Source organism: Nesoenas mayeri (genome assembly GCF_963082525.1).
Source record: "Nesoenas mayeri genome assembly, chromosome: 1".
NCBI classification, from domain to species: domain Eukaryota; kingdom Metazoa; phylum Chordata; class Aves; order Columbiformes; family Columbidae; genus Nesoenas; species Nesoenas mayeri.
Window position 1 is genome coordinate 14,207,157 of NC_137541.1, and position 22,573 is coordinate 14,229,729.

Here is a 22,573-nt window from a genome sequence, read left to right on the forward strand (position 1 = left end):
CTGCTATGAAACTAATAATAAAGCAGTGTTTCTCTATGGTAGTTAAAACAATTAAGATTATTTATATAGTTAAAATATAAAGTAATAGTTATATATTAAATATGAAGAAGGGCAGAATGTATTCTTTTACATAGAAATTTATTGCTCTAATATCTTAGAGAGTTAAATGAAGTTATAATAGCTTATTCTGCCTTTTTTTTTTCCCCAGTTGGTTTTCTAAAGGCTTAGTTTCCTTTCCAGCAATTTTCAAACATTTTTCATTGATTCATCTTCCTTAAAAGATCTTATAAACCAGGATATGATCAGCGGGTGAAGCAAATAAAACTTTCAAACATTTCAATTAATTAGTGTTTTGTGTTTCCACCAGATTACATCCTTGAAATATACTACAAATAGCCCTCTATTACTCTTTTATCGCAGCAACACGGGCAGTGTGAGAAAAGTGATTTAGCTGCAAGTTCTTCTCTCTGAACTCAGATCTGCTGAGAGAGGAAAGGAGCACTAAGATCTGAAGGCAACTGATCTTCCACTGATGGCAAGGACAAACCCCAAACACCCACTTCTAGGAACTATTCTTGGACACCATAATGATGCCTGCTAAGTATAAAAGACATGAACATCTTTTGAAATACAGTATTTATAGCTTCCCTCTGAATTCTGTTTAAGGTAAGAAAGAGTTACTTGGATTTGCAAAGTTTAGAAACTCAGATATTGCCGTTTCTCTACTCTGCCCACCAAAGTAAAGGTAGGAAAACACAATGTGGCAAAAACGCTTTCATTGCTCACAGACGATGTGGGTCTGGATGGTCAAGTTCCTCTGAGAACCTACAGAACAGGCAGCGAGAAGGCCCTAGGACAAGTTCCCTGACACCCTCTGAACCTGCTTGGAGGCAGCTGAAGGACTTTGTTAGTTCACCCTGAGGTCAGGGAAAGTCCGGTTTGCCATCTCAGAGGGAAAACAAAAGCACAAATTATGGCCAAATGCACTATCGCATTTGTGCTGAGACAGGGCTGACCCACACGGGGAAACAGCAGCCGACGCCGCTATTTGCACTTCGAGCAGAGACAGGGAAACAGCCGGTCATTACAGCCCTGGACTGTGTTTGAACCAGGGCTGGGAGATGAAAGGCTCCACATTACAATCCCCTGAAGGAATGCGCTTTCCATTTACGAAATGGCTGCGCACAAGGGCAGAAAGAATTTCTATCCATTTAAATTCCAGGAAACAGTAGATGCATTTTGCTTTGAAAAACAAAGCAATAGCACAGGAAAGATCTCAGCCATTACTCTGTAGCTCTGTCTAACTCTGCCCCAGTTATTTTCTCAGCGTTGGTCCATTCCTGTCACAATTTTGTGTTTCAGGGTCTCAGATATCTTTCTTCCTAACAGCATGAAAAACAGCTGAAATACTTTTACCAGTCATTATGACTGATTCTGACTGAGGATTTCTTTATAGAAAGGGGAATGAGGAAAACATCCTTTGTTTCATGCCACAAATGTATTTCAGATGATCTTTGTATAAGCAGAGTTTAAGGAAGACAAAGGTCCTCGCTGCCAGCCTCACCTCCTGAACAAGATGCCACGTGAGGCCGTGGTTGGTGGAGTATTCCAGTTTCACCTGGTTGTCCATATGAGGAGTAAACTCTTGACCACAGCCCATCACCAAGTTGAACTGTATCATATACGAAGCTCCAATCTGCATAGACTGGGTCTCCACGTAGCGCATGCTAGAAGCTAACTTCGAATCTCCTGTAAAACTGAGAAATGTAAGGAAAGAATCAGGATCCATCCCCAAAATAATTCCAAATGGAACATTATGGATGGTTCTGGGTTAAATACAGAGATGCTTCTTTCTTTGTTCTGCAGATTGGCACATGGGATGAGACCACGCACGGAAGCATCTTTCCATTGGTACTTCTGCAAATTACCGGGAAGGCACTGATGTATCCCAGAGTGTGAAACACTGAATTATTCTGTTAGTTCTTACTAAAGGTTCTTTGTATTAAGGATCAAGTTAGGATCAAGAGAAGGACAACACAGAAAAAAAGACAACAAAAAGAAAGTTCATTCCCCAGGAGTGTCCATTGCCTAAGGTCATGTCACAGTAACAGCTGTAATTTCATTCAAACATTGGACAGTAAAGCTATACTGCATTTAGTTTAAAATATTCTTATTACATAGACTTTTCATTCAATTGATTTTCAAGTGATTCTGTATGCAATGCATTCATTGACTTTTGATCATTTCAGAGTTAACATTGTCTATCTTCGGATTCTTTTCTGCAGGATGTACTGATATAAAAATTAAATTATCCAGTGGATTGGAGAAGATCATTTTGTCAGTAGTATCACATGCATGGTAACACTATACATAGTTTGAACTACAGGTTATTTCAGTTTAAATGCAGGTTCTTCTTCTATGCACTATTCAAAAGGAAAAAAAATCAAATTCAAGAGAGGTATAAGAGGGAAGTAATAACAACTTAAACTTTGAATCCTGCACACTAGCCTTCAAAACAGAACATTTTCGAGAAAGTTCATATAGAATGAACATTGCCTCCCTCTCCTTAGTTTGAGATGTTTAGTTAGTGTCTTCAGAAGTAATGTAGTCCTTTCAGCTTCAACATTTTCTAAGATTGCTCTTAAATGCAAACAATTTAGGATAGGGACTGCATCTTTTTAAAGAAAATTGCTGCAAATCATCATACAAAAATAAAAAGCTATATTCAGTACAGTGGTGATGAAGGAAATTATCTAGTTCAAGGCTACCCTTATGGTTGAGTAAGTTACAGTTTATCGTCTTAAATAAGCAATCCTAATCTTTCAGTATCGTACAGTAGAACATATTCTACCCCTGTAAAATTCAAGGTCAGAACAAAGTCAGTGTAAGGACTAGGAATACAAGTCAGTGTTACTTAGCTTTCTTTTAAATTAATTCACTGAGCCACTCTGTTTTCTGTAACATCCTTTCCAGAGAGAGCAATTAAGCCATAAATGTCAGCATCCTACCCTAAAGCTTTAGAAGAAATTAGTGAAAGCTGACTTCAGTTTTTTCATTATCAAATTGCTGTTTACTTGGTACAGGTTCCATTTTACTCTCTGACCTTGCTCTCTGTGGTTTCATTTCCTAAAGGAGGATCCAAGTCATGGCACCATATGAAACTACTCCGTCTATGATGACACCAGGCTGAACTGACAAGCCTGAGGGATGGGTCGCCAAGCAGAGGGACCTGGACAAGCTTGAGAAGTGGGCCCATGCAAACCTCATGAGGTTCAGCAAGGCCAAGTGCAAGGTCCTGGACCTGTTTTGGAGCAGCCCCTGGTATCAATACAGGCTGGGGGTGAAGGGATGAAGAGCAGCCCTGCGGAGAAGGACTTCAGGGTACTGGGGAATGAAAGACTGGACAATGTGCACTCACAGTCCAGAAGGCAAATTGGATCTTAGTCTGCATCAAAAGGAGCAAGGTCAGCTGGAGGGCCTCTTGCTATAGGACAAGGGGTAATGGTTTATAACTAAAGGAGGGGAGATTCAGGCTGGACATGAGGAAGAAATGTTTTACAGTGAGGGAGGTAATGTACTGGCACAGGTCACCCAGAGAAGTGGTAGATGCCCCATCCCTGGAGACATCCAAAGCCAGGCTGGACTGGGCTCTGAGCAACCTGATCTAGTTGAAGATGTCCCTGCTCATTGTGGGAGGATAGGACTAGATGACCTTTGAATGTCCCTTCCAACCCAAACTATTCTATGATACTATGCTTCTATGTTTCTATGGCAAATAGCACTATAAACCAACTGCGGATGGATGTTCCCTTTGCTGCTGGGGCACTATCATAGACAACTGGACCAGAAGGCACTAAGTTGTCTTGGAAAAATGTATCTCATCTGTTTGCTGTTTCAGTCAATGTTGTCAATGTTTTCCTTTTCAACAGGAAGGATAATTTGAAGTTGAGCAGAAGATAAAATGTACATTCATCAGCAGTCCAGCTGGTAATCTGTGGTTTGTGGCTTCGTTGTTAGAACTGAATCCATCTCAGAAGAATTTGTTTGGACAATGCCTGAATTTATTTGTCTTCTAAACTTGTACTCTTCAAAATGACAAATACTGGAGATTTAAAAGTTAAAGCTCACTTGGCCTGTTACAGTTTTAATTTCTACAATGCAGCTTGAAATTTCATGGCTAATATGGGACATCAAAGTTTTACTGAAGCCGTCTCAGGAAATCTGTGCTAGTGCAACCAGGCTCTTCAGGTATCAGTCATCCATGTGCATTGTAGTCAGCTGAAAGTTATATGTAGCAATGATTTGGAAAATGATTTGGCATTGCACACATAAACCTGGGCACAGCACAGCACAGATACCTAAAGCTCATCTGAACAGATAAAGGAATTGAAACTAACAGTTTGATGAAACATCTGCCCAGAAGCTATCTTCCCCAAAGTGACAGAAGTGAAGGACTGGTGCTCAGTGTAGATGCAAGAATTAAATGTTTCATTTTGTCTTTGTCTGCACAAAAATTCCCTCTATTCAATATTACTGGTGTAAAATAGAAAAAAAATCTTTAACTCTGATCTTTTTTACTGCTGACACTCAAGTCATGATTAAACCACTTTAGGTTTAGTATTAATTTTCATGTAACAACTTAACCACTGGATATTGTACACAGGGAATTAACTAAGCATTGTTTTAAAGTCAAAACAACTGTTTAAAATGGTTATTAAGGAAATGGTAAAAAATAAGCTAGTGAGGAGATTAAGACAATTTGTGATGCTCCATAAGGAGCTCTTTTACGGGGAGGAAATCGCATTATAGGTTCACAAAGTCCTTTATCATCCACAAATTGCTGCCAGCTGAACAAGGGTAGCATTAAAGGTGGGGGCTCCACCTTACTTGCCATTTCTGTGCTCTCCAGCTCTCCCACATATGTGGGTAGAGGTACTCCAGCACTTCTGCTGGAATACCAAATGTTTTCTTTCTTTGTCCTGGGAGTCATGCAGCTGGAATACTTTTCCACATTTTGTAAAAGACAGACTAATATCTGTGGCGTAACAATAATTAACTAAAAAATTCTTCAGAAACAAGAATGCAAAGGCTACATTTTTTGTATAAATATGTATCTGTGAGTTGGTTTCAAGCATGTATATAATTAGACCTGTGGAGGCACAGGAACACAATACCCATAGGTGCCCTCAGAACAATCGCTTTCCCTCCAAGCACTGCCAACTAATTGGTACTTCTGGGAATGGTATCACAGCCAATGTCAGCCAACCTGCGCTGCTCCAAACTGCTCTGGGATCCCCAGAGTTACCACATTTTCAAGGCCGGTACTTTCAGGAATACTGAAAAGCCACAAGGATGCAGTTAGTTTTGTAAAGCTGCATTGGCCAAGAATATTGACACGATGGCCAAACGCTCACACCAGCCTCAGCTGGGGATGTTTATGTCTTTTTACATCACATCATACCTTCTTTGTTATATAATTCCTAAATGTATATCTTAACTAAGTCATTTACCCAAAATAAACTTTCTGCATGTTAGGGAGTAAAAATTAATATAAAACACAAACCATTTTGTAAACACAGGTATACTATCAAGCTGATGCAGGGCAACTGCATTGCATCGCTCCATAAGGACAGTTCAACCTGTCCCCAGGCTGCTCCAGGGAGAGTGGGACACTCTATTGTCCGTTACATTGAGTTAAATCATAATGTTGTAATCTGACTGAAAACAGTTTATTCATATAATGCTATTTTATTTGTGTCCAGAAGAATACAAAAAACCACCAAACAAACAAACAAAAAAAACCCACAACAAAAAAAACTTTGCGGTAGCATCTTTATCAATACTTAAAAGCATTCAGCAAGTGGCTGTAAATATTCTGTAACACTCCAGAGGCATTTGGGTAAAACCTTGCCTGTGTATGAGCATTTTGGAGAAGTGATGAATTAACATACATCGTCAAACATTTCATTTTAAAAGCATTCTCGAGTCCTTTCAGTAAACTCAATACATTTGCTGTAATAAAGTCTAAGAACCAATCTGAAACAAAATGTTAATGATTGCAATCAAATAAAGTGACTGTTCCAGATATGGACCATTATAAAACACTTATAAATCACATTTGTTCAAAATATATGTATATCAACCAACCCTTCTTTTCTTAAAGAAGCCACATATTGAAAAGAAAAACCTCCCTCCTCAACAAAAATTAAAATCCCCGCCTCAGTTTCCTGCAATTTTAAGGATAAATATTTCAGGTTTATAGATTCTGAAGCAGGAATGGAGGCCTAATAGACAATTAAAGGCAACTCAGCGAAAATGGGCCTGAGAATGACACCCTGTAAAATGATTTATAGCGTATTAACTATAGTTCCACAAATGAAAAGCAGTTGTCAGACTTTTCTCAAGAGAATGATGTCAATGCTACTGCAAACTCTGCTCATAGAGAGTCATGAGTTAGAAAATGAGAACCAAATGGACTCACAGCTGGGAAAAGCCAACAATAATTAATTTAACTAGCAGCCATTTGTACAGACTTCGTGTAAGTTTAAAAATTTCCCTTGAGAGAAACAAGGTCAGTGAAGGATAGAGTTCATGTCTTCTAGTGATAATGAAAAATACTTATACATAAATAGTAAGGAAATATTGCAAAGGCTTTGATTCTTTATTGATGCATGGAATGTTCAATATTTCTGCTATGACTGAGCACTACAAATCCTAGGCAATATGTGGGATGGAGAATTTAGCTTAGCATTTTATTATTTTGATTCTGATTTAGAGACATAGGAGGGAAACAGAGGAACCTCTGCTATCTTGAATAACCTACCCCCCTACCCATGATAAATTGGTCTTACAAGAACAGAGGGAAAACAATGTCATTAAAGCGCTTTCATTCCAGCTCTTTGATGAAAAAGATGCAAACAATTTGAGCCCTAACATGTTGTTTCATTTTAATGAGCAGCGAGTACCTTCCTTGTCCTTATTAAAGTGGTTAATGGTGGTTCTACTGCCTCATTATCACCGGTAGAACACATTGGGTTTTGTTCCTACTGTTAAGCCAACTCCTTTTAGTTTGACAGATGATCAGAAAGTCAAATCAGCTTGCTCAGAGATACTTGTTAATAAAATTCCAACAGTGTTTCTCTGAGTGTCCACGGGGACACTAAAATTATTTATATTTTCTTGAGGTTTTCTATAATTGCTGTGATTGTACTTTCTCCAAATAAATATATCTGTGCCAATTAAAGCCATACAGGGTTTATATATTGATCAGAGTAGCACAAAACTGGTGTTTGATTTTAATCAAAACACAGCTTAAATTGAGCTTCATTTGTATTAATTACAAATTTTACACTTATGTATTCCAGAACTTAATTTTTGTGAAGCAGATTAATATTTTACTAAAAAAAGCTCATTTTTACACAATCTGAAGAGAGTTTTCTTCTTCTTTGTTATTCACTTTTTTTTTCTTTTCTCTCCTTTTTTTTTTTCCTTTGGGCTGGTGATGTTTTCTCACTTTTGTTTCTAAATACACAGCACATTTTAGGCATAATTTCAATATGTCATAATGATGCACAGTATTAATGACAAAATAGATATAATATCAGACAAAATATCTACAGATGACTAACATCATTCTACCAACATTCTGCTGCCTTTCCTTTTAGGAGTGTAACCTAAATGTAACCTACATAAACAGATATGAACACCACTTACAAAATATTTGGAGTCTGTACTTAACAGATGTTTTCCACAACCTGCATACCCATATTAACCTGGTTGGATTTTAAGTGAAGATTATAAAAATTTTCTAAATAGTTTCTATTAGGATATTTTTAAAATATTTTGTGGGGAAAGAACGCTACATTTAAGGTTCCCATCAAAAATAAATCTCTGTGCTGTGGGGTGTAAAAACTTATTGCTAATTGTAATTTGATTAGTGACAGTGTTTTTGTCTATAATGTGAGGATGAGACAAAATTACTCTGAATAGCTGCCAGGAAGACTCAGCTGCAGAAGTCACTTGGTTCTTAGCAGGATGAACAGACAAGGAAAACAACAGTATAACAGAAATGAGTATGTGTTTCTCACCAAAGGGTCCAGTCATGTCCACAGTAGGGCTGAACATTTCCCAGGTAGAATCCCAGAGACTGTGTGACTTCAACTAGGTTGGTGAAGTCCAGACTGATGCTATTGAAGAGCACAGAGGTCATGATGATTTCATCGATTGCCCACACATCTTCTCCTTGAGAAGAGTGATATGGTTGCCACCACCTGAACTGAATACCAATCTGTCTTGCATCTTCAGGCAGCTCCACTGAAATTATTCTGGAAAGCAAAACAAAGTTATTACTGAAAGTTTTGCTGTTTGTACATGGGGATGTATGTTATGGTTATTTTTTCTTACTGACTCCAAAAATCATGGGTTAAATTCAGCCCACAAATTCCTTGGCATGTACTGGTGTAGCTTGTACCAGTGACACGGACAGGGGAATCATTAATTCTCTTGGTAGTCAATGTATTTAGTGAAATACACAGGTAAAAGCCACCGATTTTGTAAATTTTGCTGCTGCTGTTGAGCTCTCTGCAATTTTTACAGCTGCTCTTGCTTGCCAGAAGAAAACTAAATGCCCTCCATCTGAAACCCAGGAGTTTAGATTGCCAAAAGGGATGATCAGCTGACAAAGATTTACAAATTCCAGCTCCACTTTCTCAGACTCAGTGGATTTTATCCTGATCTGAAGAGATGCATCTTCTTAACATCTGGGCTTGTTTCTGCACAGCACTAACGTCAAGCCTGCATTGCTCTTGTCCTAGAAGAACGCGTCTCTTCAAATTGCCATGTTCAAGTGGAAAAGGTTCATCTTGTCAGACACTGTGATTATGTGTAGTCTTATGGCACACGCTTTTCCTCTGTAGTTGCCTGGAGAAGGAATTGGAAGCGAGTCCCAGGCTTTTCTCCTGGTATGCAAGGTCACCTGATTTGTCATGGCAGCTATGTCAACAAACCTATAATTGACAAACTGCAAAGAAAATTAAGAGTAATATCTAATTTCCAGCAACAATTATCATACACAGCAGCAGGGAGCATGTATTAATTGCCACAGCAATGACACCTTCTTGAAAGCTCCATAAATCACCAGGACCATGGTGTCCCACACAACACACGTGAGCTGTGAAACAGACTGGCAACAGCGACATTTGTCTCCATTGGTGTAAGATTACCTGCTGGCAAAAGAGTTTTCAGCAAGCTCATAATGAATCAGATGTTTTTCTTTCTCTCTTAGAGGAAATGTGGATAAAATGACAAACAGGTAAATTGGAAACATCATTTTGTACTTTAGCATCAAGTTTTTCCAGCTTTAAGGCTTTCTAAGCTGCCTGTTGTAATGTTTTGTTCTGTGCCTATGAAAGTCTTGTGCTGGCAGCACTCTTACTGTAAAACCACACTCTTAAAACTGACTTGCTAAACTGTCCTTGTAAACAGTAAATTTATAATGCTGCTGTTCTATGTCACACTGATTTTAAAGAATTCATTAATTGGTTAGCAAGGAAAAATCAAATGTCTTGGCTAAGCAGGTGAGCAGGACTCAAAATTCCTGGCTGTCATTTCTAGGAGTCACTTTCTGCCCGTTGTATGGAAAGAGCAGCATCAAGTGACAGCCAGAGGTGATGGCTGCTGTGTCCCCGTGGCAAGGGACCAGCAGTGCACACACTTTATATGTGGCAGATACATTTCTTTTGCGGCTCAAATAAACATGCTTGAATGGCTTCATACCCATCTAAGAGAAAGACCAAGCCCCATTACTCTCTGGCATGTGAATAAACTATTCATACAAGGAATTTCTTTCTACCAAGGCTTCCCTAATAAGCAGAAACTCTATGACTTTTGGGGTAAATTTCTAAATTGCTGCTGATGCTAAAAGGAACCAATGTTTTTGTCTTTCATAGCCCAGCAAGGTGAACCTGAGGACCGCTGGTACCCTGGCTAGGAGGAGCACTGCATCCAGTGTACACCACGAAGCCATTGGCACTTGTGTGAGCTAATGCTCTGTTATTTCTCTGCTGGTGGCTGTCTCTGATGCCTGCAACTTCCCTTTTACTCTTAACTCTCATGAGCTCACTCACATGGACACTAATTCACACTGACAGTAATTTACAGAAAATCCTAAATCTTGACATACATCACTGATACACCTATGGGATGTTAAAATATTTAACATGTTAAAATAAATTTCTTACCCCAGGGGATTAAGCAAAGACAATTTAAAAACTTTGGTGTAATCCACTGTATGTGGCACATAGGTTAGTACTCAGAACCTGACTACATCACCAGTCATAACAGCTTCTCCTGTCTGGCTTTGATTTGCTGTAGATAGATGGAGAGGGAGGGGTATTCTTGCTAATGACTTTTCTGCTGCAGGAAAGAAAAGTGTTCCTATTACCATTACCAGCTACCATTAGATTTCTTAAAAACCAGCTGGGAGACCTTTGCTCTAATCTCATTCTTTCAAGCTATGCGCATACCTAATATTGAAAAGCCACCGCTGTTCTGCTCAGAAGAAAAATGCAGCTGTCAAATGTTAGCAGATTAAATGCACCTTTTCAGCAAAACATTAAATGTGTAATTATTTTTTGTGTGACTGAAGATTAATTAAATTTCTGGATACAGATTGATTGCCAAACTTTTCAGCAGTTCATCTGTGTTACCAAAAATGCTGATATTTTCAGACAACATAATATGAAAAGGTGAAGCTTTCTTCATGTTCTTCATCATAATTATTGCCAGCATTATCTTCAGGTTTGTGCATCTATCATTTTTTTTCTGCTCAGAGTGGAGCATACATATCCCATGGCAAAGCCTTTCTAACCCATGTATGCTGTGCTTAGCTCTTTGCCCTGTCAGAACAACCAAAATTAAGTGCTTCATACTTAATCTCAAAAAGGAAAAAAGGTCTCTAGCATCAATATAATTTACTACATTTATATCTTAAACTTCATTAAAATCAGTCACCTGGCTGTACATTTTCCTTTTTGTTATAAAAATTTCATAGTGCTATATATTAAAAACCTTTAGGGAAATGTAATCTCTGCAGCTGTAATCTTGAATCTAAGAATTAGAAACAGGGCCATATAAAATATATATGTGACTGTAATAAAGGACAGGAAAGGAAATTTTGAAGAAGGCTTATGTGTGTTCCAGTTCGTAGTATTTTTCTTTTGCAAATATTTAAAACCAGAAATTAAAGTTGACATGCAGTATACTTCTACCAAATACAGCCATTCCTCTCAGATTTTTGAGTATTTGTTATAGCTCCCATGAAATATACTTAATGTTACAAGTTTTTTCCATTGGAATATTCTTAAACATCTTTTGTATGTTGTAATTTTTGTATTGAGTTATTAACAAGATTAGTAAATATACATATATATATATATATATTATATCCCCGTGAAGGTGGATGCTTCCAGGTCTGAGTGGATTTGCACAGAGCCAGCCCAGATTGTTCTGGGCTTGCAGTACAGGTGTGGTCATGGATACCCCTAATTTTGCATGTACTTTATTAAAATAGGTGGATGGTCTCACAAATGTATAATAACAGTAAGTAATACCTTATCTAAATAAATCAGACACATTCCTCTCTAATCTGACACCAAACACAGGCATGGCTAAATAAAACAAGCTATTCATTCAGCTTCTTTGTGATTTGCATGTTGGTGCCCAACAACAGGATGAGGGGCAATGGGCACAGACTGAAAAGTAGGAGGTTTCATCTGAATATGAGGAAAAACTTCTCTCCTGAGTCTGGCCCATGGGCACAAGCACAAAGTCCTGTAATCCCCTTTATAACCGGAGCAGACACAATTTCCCCGCTGACTTGGAGAAATCTTGGTGTTTAGATGTTGTCTCAGCTGTCCTGAGCTGCCTACAAACTCCTAATCCCAGAGGATGGTGCAGTGAAGGTATCTATGGCTTCAAAGCTGCAAATAATTTATGTTAATTTATCTTTACAAGTGGCTGTTTCCATGGGAAGAAACATGCTCTTATTTCCCACAAGTACATTTCTTCCCATTCATCCTGCCCTGCCTCGGCTTGTTCTGTCACATCATCTGAGACTTGGATGCCGTTAAATCCATGAGTTCATTCTTACAGAAGTGGGCAAAAATGGGAAGTGCCCAGAACAGCTGAAAACTTATAAGGAAAAGAGGTAACTTTCGGCATGCAGTGAAAGATCTTCACTCTGCTTACTCCTGCACCATGTGGGTCATTGTACTGACCCTCAGCACTGCATTAATCACTACCAGCATTAATGGCATGTAGAAAACACTCATAATATTTATGCATATACCTTGGTTCGTGGTAGTTGAGGTAAGAATAGTGTTCCAGTAGTTTCCAGGTAATTCCGTTGTCGTAGGAGTAGTGCAGCAGCACTCCTTCCCCCGGCTGGTCGGGTGCTTTGCAGGTGCTCAGCACTGACTTGCTGCCCAGGCGTAGCGTGAACTGCAGGAACCTGGATCAGAATTACACAAATATTTACGGAGTATCATTTTCATACTCATGGTTCATTTTTTTGGTGGTTTTTTTACCCTAACCAGGTTGTTTTCAGATCTTCTCAATCCAGATAAATTTTGATAAATATCAGTTACGGGGTTTTGTACATGCAATTTGTTTTTACTGTCAAATAATGCAATGTGGCACACATAGCTAAAAAATGCCAATCATTACAGCATTTAATTATTTATTAGGCACTGAAGGGGAGGGAGAGTTAGTGAATGGATCTAATCAGCTGCCACAAGCTGTCAAATAAACACAACCTTATAAATAATTAATTAGCACTTGGCTTTGACACTCAGGTTTGATATTAACATTTCATATTTTCCACCAGAGCTGCACAATAACTTCCCTCCTGTCTGTTTTGGGCCCTGTTGTTTACAAAGCAGGGGGAAAACTGGCAAGGATATGAAATCACCATTAAAATACGGAACTGGGAGTTTTCAAAAAACTTTTCTTCCTGCTAAAACAATCAGCTTAATAAAACACAAGGTTGTAACTGGAAGGGGAGGGGTTCCCCAGTTTTTTTGCCTCACATTTCTGCTCTTCCCTTCTCACCTGGACTGGGAGCTGTCAAGGAAGGAGGTGATGAGCTGGCGTCTCCCATCCTTGTTGAAGACCAGGGCCTTGCCGCTGGCCAGGACCCCGCAGCCGAAGCTGACCTCGGCCCCCCGGATGGAGTAGAAGTTGTGGTAGGAGGAGAGGCGGGAGCTGGCGAAGCTCTCGGAGATGAACATGGGAAAGGTCTGCGAGGCCGTCTCACATGCCGGCCCTGAAAATCCGGGGTCACACCTGTGGGCGACGGAGACCAAACAGTGTAATTAATGACCCGTCTTCTGCTGTTGGCTAGCAAACCAACATGGTGACTGCAGTTGTTCATGGATGGAAGATGCCTACAAAGTCCCTCTCACATCCAAGACCCAAGAAGCTCTTTAAACTTTATTTAGGTTTTGCACAGCCAGCGCCATTCTTTCAGCTAATAATTACTTTTCCAATTAAAGAAAAATCATGGTTATGAACACTCCCCTCCACTCCCAATCTATATACAATGCACAATACAAAAATACTATTCTTAATTTTTGGAGCAAAAATACTGCTGACATAATTTGTTTTTCTTCACATGTAAAATTATTAATTTGCTTTTATCTGTAGCTTGTCACATGTGATAAGAAGAAATTATGTAACAGAAGAGAAAACCCCATGGCTCACGCTCTTGTTAATACCCCAAACCACTTATACCAATATTTTGCACTTGCTTACTGATTTTGAGTAAAGTACCTTTACTTTTTAGGCTGGAACAGTTTTAACAAGCCAGATTCAGAAGAAAAGTGGAATGCTGACTTTCTGTCCTTGAGGTCCATTAGATTATGGGATATCACATCTATGAAAATGGTGATTCTTTCCCAAAATGTAATGTAAAAGTAAAACAGTCCTAAATAACCTCTAAAACCAGAATAAAGCACACATCACTGTCATTTTAGTGTACTCTGGGGCACATTTTAAGGTGAACCAGAAATTTGACTCTGTCCCAAAAGAAAATTATTATTTAAAAAAATTAAATATGCTGCTGTTCAGAAAGATTGATCTTGATCTCTCCAGTAAGATTTATGCATTTTGAGGTCTATGCTAGTTTTATATTTAGTCATCTCAAAAAGCAAGGGTTGAAATGAATATCACTTCAACTTTCAGATCATCAAGTGAAGTATGTGACAGAAATTGAATACAGGTACTGAATTTTAACTCTTACTTGCAGCCATTTCTAGTACACTGTCCTCGCCCTGAGCAGAATTTGAGGCAAGATGGACCAATATAAACTGCAGAGAAAAGAAATCAGTTAAATGAAAGGCTTTGTTATGTGATAAGCAGCATAGAACATGTACAAGAAAGAATACAGACCTGAACATACAGTTACTGTATTTATCTTAATCCAACTAGCTGGAAGAGGTCTACAAAAGGATAAAATACATTTGATTGCATCCTGCAGTAGAACCGAGTAATGGAATTTTGTACAAGGATAGCCAGGGGTAATTTATTATTTAGTGGGTAATGTCTATGTGTGGCTTGAGGTACTAGTGATGTTTTAATTAATGCAACCGATTTTTCTAAGATCATGAATCAGATCAGATGGGTTGCTACATATTGTCTATTTTCTTGTATTTGCTTTTCTTCATCATATTTCAGAGATATAATTAAAATATATGTATTAGTACATTCCAGCAGTACTCTTCTAGATTTTTTAAAATGTGCCACTGCTCCTCTGACTGAAATCCATGTACTTCATAGGATTTACTGGAATGAGAACTTGCCCTGATAAGTCTTTAGTATTAACTATCATACACTTTCACTGGTTCTTTCAAACGAAATAAAACTTCAAATTGTATGCAATCAAATATATTCCAGATTTGTTTTACTCTTTTATTTCTTCTTCTTCCATTGACTCCTAGTGAACAGTGTTGATATTTTGTGAAAAATAAGAAGGAAGGAAAAATGAGCAAATGTCAGTATAATCTGCACCTCATTGCATTACTCTGGGTACAGCCCAAGTGTTAACCTGTGGGCAATGTTCTTTCAATATAATATGACAAACAAGCCTTAACCATGAATATTGTAACCTTTTCTGTTGAAGAATGTCTATTACTTGGAGTTATCCACTTGCATTGTGCTTTTTGGAATGTCATCCAAATAGCCACCAATTCTGCATAATCTATAACAACCAGTATTTATTCCCTCTCTTAGTTTTATAATGCCCATCATAGCAGTGTGTCAGTACTCCCTGGCATACACACTCTAAATCCCCGTTAGCTACTCGCTGTAACTAACTCCCCATCAGACTTCATGTGATTTCTAGATTTTCTCACTTTTCAGGGTGCAAAAATGCTGCTCGGTCTGTTTGATTCATTTGTCTCTTTCAAGGTCTTTTTGAGGGGGTGGTAAAAGTCAAAGGGTTAAAGACGTTATGATGTCATTCAAAATGAAAAAAAGCTTTATGAAAATTGGCGGGTTTCCAGTGTTTCTAAAAGATGGCCATCTTCCAGATTTCATTTAAAACTTAACTCGCATAAGAAACAGTTGTGAAGCTAGAAGTCAGAGTGCTGAATCCTTGAAAATCTTCCCCTCCTTGAAAATTTGGGTGGTTTGCCAATGTTTATAAGTCTTTCCCTACAGTACTGAAGTGCAAAGCTTCAGTTCCACTAGTATCTAACAAAGGAGGCACGCAAAACGTCATTAAAAAGTTTGTCTTTAAAACTTGATTCCCATGTCATGGTTCTACACCTCAAACAAATATCAGAGCAGGCACTTTTTAGGCAGATGGTTGGTAAAACTGCTTTTGAGGTGGTGCACACTGGAGCATGCAGCATCCTTTGATGGAATTGTGTTTAGTTCTACAAGCAAAGGAGGTGCATATACATGAATTGTCCATTAATTTTCAAAATTTTGCTGTTTTGTTCTCCTGCAAAGCATTTGGATCCTTGAATTGATTTAATCTCGCTGATGTTTCTGTGAACTTCTGGGAGTGTCTCCAGCATTTCCAGTCTGCATTTTCTTAGGTAGCAGCTCATCTTTGCAAATGCTGACAGACATCTTCTTTTGTACATACACCTAAATTTTCCTGTCATTTTACTTTCTTTTTGATGTATATCATCATCTCTAAAGAAAAGCATTAATTCTCTATGCAGAATGTCAAGATGATGCTACTTCCCATTAATGCAATTAAGATAATAATTTTCATTACTTTTTGTGAAAAACTTTCATTTGTGGCATTATATTATCAAGGCAGTTTCAAGGATAATCTTTTCAAAACTAGGCATTAATCTATTTTAAGAATTTTCCAAGATGTAACTATTTACCATTCCCAAGCTCCATATCTAACCTTACCAGGAATCACTTCAAAATTTCACAGGGTATTGTACATCACCTTAAATTTTTAAAACACATACTTCACATATCTAATTAAACAAATTCTGGATGTACTTTACTTAGTCCTGAATAATTTAAGGCTAACAAGCAAGCTAAAAAGATTGCACCTTGTCATAGTTAGTCCTTTCAATCATACTTATTTCTGCATTTCATACTATGTATCTATTTTATCCCGTGTTCCTAAATATTTTTTTCTGTGCTTTAAAGTATTTCCCTTCAAATCTGGCTGTGGTTACCCTCTGAACTACATTTTATAATTAGATGAGTCAATATAAGCTCATCCCAGTTGTCCACATCCATTTAAAGAATAGGTAGGTCAAAAATAATTTCCTAAAAGAATAGCTCCATGAAACAGATGGTCCTTTCCTCCTGAAGATATTGTAAACAATATTAAAGTGTTGTCAGTGCTTCAGTAGCAGCATTGCTTTCTGAAGGTCTTCTATGTCCAGAAGGAAAAATATGTCCCAGTTACTGTAACTGCCACTTAGGCTGGCACAGAACGTGTCCTTAATAGCGTAGAGTAGTACCTATTTATGTAATTAGGACCAAGCAGTCAGAGGAAATGCTATATTAAGCCCTGGCCACCAATATATTTTCCTGGAAAGCATTCAATTAAAAGAAAAAGGCAGGGTAATCTACCAGGCTATTGTATTTTCAGATGACAGAATTCCCCTCTAGCTTCAAAATGCACCTGTAACCAAGTACAGATAAGAAGAAAAGGAATTTTGACCTGTGATTCTGGAAAATACGTTTACTTGGAGCAGCATATAAAAATTTACTCTTCTGATGTATCATGATCGTGGATAAGAATACTAACTATTATCGATTGCCCACATATTTCCAAGGATTGGTCCTGTTTGTCTCCATCGAATCCTGGTGTCACTTGTTAATGCCGCATTGGGAAGGGGAATAGTTATTCGGTTCCACCTGAAATACATATAAAACAAATGCTAGCATTTTACACTGATAGTTGGTAAGCATCTGCATGTTTTACAGATGTGTTTACTTATACTGGAAGCTTTGTGAAGTTTTTTCGCTCTAAAATCTGGTCAAATGAAGCAGTGAAGTTACTGCAGCTTTAGAAAATATACATGGAAATAAAGAGCAGGGCCCACGATATTTTCATACAATATACGAATGTTAATTATTCCATTATAAACCTTAGCTATTTTTTCCCTGTATGAATGTATGAAGTCATTAAAGATCTTAACCTGCTTCACTGCAGCAACTTCTCCATCACAATGAGTATGACCTAAACTGCATACTGCATTAAACCTTTCGGTACAACTGAGCTCTGGTGAAAACCCAGGTGGGTGAGAAGAGGGACACGGATGATTTGGCCTGCTGTGGTCTGGGCCATCATTCTCATATCATCCACAGGGGTTACACTTGCTACACACAACAGGGGTAATGGTTTCTATGAAAATGATATGGAAATGGTGATCACCAGATAACAGCAATGCTTCAACTACGCTCACTTCTCATGGTCATACTCGCTGCTCTGACGTGTTTGTGGAACATGGGATACAGAGGGATACAGAACCATTGGATTTGCACTATGCAACAAGATGTCACTGTTACTTTTATGGTCAGAACAGTACTGAAGAGACTTAATAAAGACAAGGGTTGATATGAGAAAGTGACACTAACAACCATCCCCATCTGCAGAACTACAGAGGATGTGCTTCTTTGTAACCCAGTACTAGGATTCCAAGTGAGTAAAGGTGGATATAAATACGGATTTGACTGATGGTTCCTCTGACTAATAGGAAAACTTTTGTGGCTTTGAGATAGTATAACTTTTATTTTATACACCAGCATGCTGCCCACAGGATTTTTTTTTTTATTATTATTTATCTTTAGCATCAGAAAAATAATGTTATACTGCAGAAGTAGCCCCATATATTTCAAATTTCATTACTGGGCAGCCAGGAGGACCAGAACACTCCTTCCTTGCTGTCCTCAGCTAGTAAAAAATGAAAGATGACATGGGGTTGTATGCTTTGCTGCTTTCTTCTGACACCTATAATTCACTTCTCTAGTATTGCATCTCGTTAGCTTTGCAGAGAACACTCTCACCCGCTGTAATTTTCAGAGGCGTAGACCGTGCTGTGGGGAAGGTGAGGCCCAGCACATATCTCAGGCAAACACTCGGTGTGGACCAGGGACCAAGAGCGACCATGGTTGGTTGAAAACTCCAAGCTGACACTAATACCACAGTGAAAGAAAGAAAGAAAGGAGAAAGACACCATGAGCCTACCTGGCATAGATATGAACATAGAAGTATCAACACTGAGAAACCACCAACTCTGCTGTTCCTAATTACTGATGCTGAAGTGTGAAATAATTTTAAGCAGACTTTGAATACAAAAAATCCTGAAAATACAAACATGAAAAAAATCTCAGTGTTAAAAAACCAAAAAGGTAGCCTACAGGCTAAGGACTGTCTAAACACCTAGTCCTTGTTTGGCCAACATCTAGCTAGTGGTTTTATGCTGCCACTGTTAAATAAGCTGATGTTACTTTCATATTTAGCCAGAAATGGTTTCAAAAATAATGAGGAGAAAACTTGGATTAATCGGAGCTAGAAAGCATTATGGGAGCACAGGACACTTTTAACTGCCAGCTGCTAACATTACATCTTCACAAGGTGGCAAAAGACCACTAGTTATTTATGCACTGGCTGGCTCTTCCCTTCCATTGGTGACAAATATTAACTTCATTGAACTTGTCGGTCATCTTCCTCTTCACCCCTCGTGCCAGAATGGAGATCAGAAAGCACTATGTAACCATGAAATTCACCAGCCCCCACCGAGGACTGCAGAGAGTGGATGAGACCTGAGGAAGGACACCCTTCAGAGAGCCCCTGGAGCAGGACAAGGCCCTGGGAGTCCAGGGACCCTCTGTGCTGCTGGTCTTTGGAAGCTTCCTCCTACCCCACAGAGCCTGGAAGGCTCAGCGGTGAATTTTTGTGAATTTTGTGACATAATTGTAAGCAAGACCTCCAGATTTGCTTGGAATAAGTCTGCTGTTCTCTATTTTCATAGATGAGTACTAAACCAAACCATTGATGCTCAGGTAGTGATATTAGAGAACAGGAAACTGAGTCTATGATATCTATCCACCGAGTCTATGGCACAGAGTTATTAAACCCATACTACCAAAAGCTCATTGACAAGTTCAGATTTCAAAAAGTTATTACTATAACTTTTTCCTTCCCTTTTTGACTGCATATATTTTTTTAAAAAATGTTGTTTACAATCTAGGGATATAAGGAAATCCTTAGATCTTTCACATTCTGAAGGTCTTGCAAAAGTAATATAGAAAGAGCTTGATTTATTAAGGATTTAGTATTTTACTGAAAGATTCTTGTAATTTCCTCCATATAATTAGCTTGTAATATTCTGTTTTATTTTAAGTAATGGCAATGTAACATTATAAAAGTCATAATTCATCACCTCAGTACTAAATTATTGGATTATAACTTTTCCTTTTCATTATGATTTGCTGACAATATTACTTTATTTAAATGTACCATCACTGTGATATTGTAAGTGTGTATTAAAATGGTTTATGGAGGTTTTGACTAATTTAGTTCAGATTTAACTATACTGATACCTTGGAGGCTCACATTTGCTGCATATATTCAGTGCAAGTCTCTCACATTTGCAGTAATGAAAGCATTATGAAATGTGTTGTAGATCAGGAGACGGGAAATGCTGCTGTATTTGGGAAATACAAATACGGATAATGGGAACCTAGTGCTTCTTTTGTCATGAAGAGTCTCGCTTCTGCTTCAGAAATGGTTTACACAAAGGAAGAATATTAATATTTCAAAAGATATACTAATCCTGACCAGGTAACAGACTGAGACAGAGACTTTATATAACACGTTTACAGGCCAGGAGTGTTTACAGGCAAAGTTTTCATTTTCCATATAGAAAAATGTTGCTGCCTTCCCTTTCTATCAATTATAAGTGCCTTGATTTTTGCTGCCTCTTGAATTCTCCTGCCCTGCATGGCTTCTAAGACTGCCAGTGCTAATGCAGCTCTTTCCAGTTGGAAGTAGGTGCCATGGGACATGGATGTGAAAGCACTTACAGTCTCCTAATTTAAACTCTTGCCTCTGGAAAAATATAAAGTTAGTCCTCATAAAAGATCAGGATAAACAGTCTCACATGCACATAAGGAAAAAGAGTCAGTGAACAGTTTGGTTTTGGGTCCCCTGTTTGAAGAAGGATGTTAAGCAACTGGGGAGATAGAGCAGAGTATGACCAAGGTGCCCTAGAGCACCAAGCTAGAAGGGGCTGAGGAGCCAGCTTGCTCAGCCTGGTGAGCCTGTGATGGTGTAGAGGGCACTCACATGGGAGGCAGAACCAAATTCTCCTTATTACTGGCAGGCACAGTAGAATGGCCGTAAAGACCTGGCTTCAGAGGTTCGGACTGAACATTAGGAAACACTTTTTCACTTGAAGAGGTCACCTAGAGAGGCAACACATCGTCCATCCATGGAGGTTTTCAAGTCGCGGATAGGCAAAGCCATGGCTGACCTGACCTATGCCGGTAACAATCCCGGCTGCAGCAGCAGGTTTCACGTATGAAAGCCCCTTACAACCAACATGTCTAATACTCTACACAATATGAATCAGCAAATGACTCTCTTCTTTCCCTTTCCCTCCAATTAACTCCATGGAAAAAATAATGTTGAATGTCCAAACAAAGTGAAACCAGTAAAAGTGAAGTTCAGTGGTCAATATACAGGCAGTGAGGTCCCTATACTGATGATCAACAAGATGAGGGCCTTTTATCACCAGTCTTGTACGAATTAGATCTGCTTGTGGCACCAGTAATCTCTGGGAGGACAGCAGGGCAGGTTTCTGCTGCTGCCTTTAATACTTTCGTCCTTACACAGTATTAAAAGGTAAATCTCATACCCATTAGACACTGGAGCAAAAATCACTCTAGATCATGAGCATATTTCAGAATAATGAACTAAGAAAACCAAGTTTTGATCTGGAAATCTGTTTAATAGACATTGCATATGGAGTATATAAACCTGGGCCTGTGGAGATAAGGAGAAACATTAGCTTTTGAGCAGTTTATATTTGTCATTGTTAATTGGCCTCATTGTTTCTGACAAAAAAAAAAATACTCATATAGATGCTATAAACCAAAATATGCTACGAAGACAATAATCAAAAGAGAAATCTCATCTGTTGTACCTGTTACCAGGTTGATAAGTTCCACAACCCAAATTGATGGAAAACTGGATCATGTGAGTAACTGTGGAAGGGAGCACTGGAAGGACGTGAAAGTAGTCCACAGCCCAGACATTCCTGTTGTGGCCTTGGTGACTCTTTTGTTTCAGGCAAAACTTGGTTACTGGAGTCTGCAGGTCTGGACTAATGACGACAGAAACCAGAGATGGAACCTTTAAAAGAAATTAAATCAGGTTTAATTAAAACAAATAATAATTTAAAAGGTACTATTTAAAATAGAAAAGCGACTTCAAACGTCTTGAACCAAATATGCTTTTCTCTGTCATTACTTCACCTGCATAAGCTTTTTAGCCACCTTCTTCCACAGAAGATCTCAAATAAAAATATTTTATAATATATGTACAGCTATTAAGACGATTGATATCGGTGCTAAATATCAACTTAGTGGGATCAGTTTGTTTGGTTGTAAAGACCTTGTAGAGAATACCACCTTCTGTGTTCTGAAAAATACCTGTTTATTTGGTCAGTGCTCAGTTGACAATGGAATATGATATTTGTCCTGCAGCCTTTCAGCCCACAAGAGCAAATGCAAGGCAATGGCATGTCTAGGCTGAATACGTGAGAATGGAGTAACAGCCTGAGTTCACAGGCGCTTGTAGGGAGGATGTTATGTTGTGGAAATAAATGAAAGCACTGCCTTACGAAGCTTAGGCTTTGTCCTAAAGCAACGTAATTAGAACTTTATTATGTCAAAAGAGGATGTCAGCTTTAAAACTGCTTGTTTAAAAAAAAACCCTCCACAATGAATTCAGCATAATTTCAGATCCTATCTCTCCCCAAGTTCTCAAATTATTTTTTTATTATTTTACAATTACAGTTTCCTTCGT

General features: G+C 38.4%; 1 protein-coding gene across 1 annotated transcript in view; it reads right to left on the reverse strand.

The window, feature by feature from the left end:
• RELN (reelin) overlaps positions 1-22,573 on the reverse strand; it is a gene marked incomplete at both ends in the record, with an annotated part of 285,441 nt that overhangs the window by 81,822 nt on the left and 181,046 nt on the right. The window contains 8 exons of the mRNA XM_080343887.1: positions 1,565-1,757; positions 8,088-8,324; positions 12,347-12,508; positions 13,108-13,341; positions 14,297-14,363; positions 17,285-17,394; positions 18,547-18,675; positions 21,690-21,898. Of these exons, the coding sequence (XP_080200013.1) occupies positions 1,565-1,757; positions 8,088-8,324; positions 12,347-12,508; positions 13,108-13,341; positions 14,297-14,363; positions 17,285-17,394; positions 18,547-18,675; positions 21,690-21,898 (1,341 nt within the window). The remainder of the gene's footprint in view (positions 1-1,564; positions 1,758-8,087; positions 8,325-12,346; positions 12,509-13,107; positions 13,342-14,296; positions 14,364-17,284; positions 17,395-18,546; positions 18,676-21,689; positions 21,899-22,573) is intronic.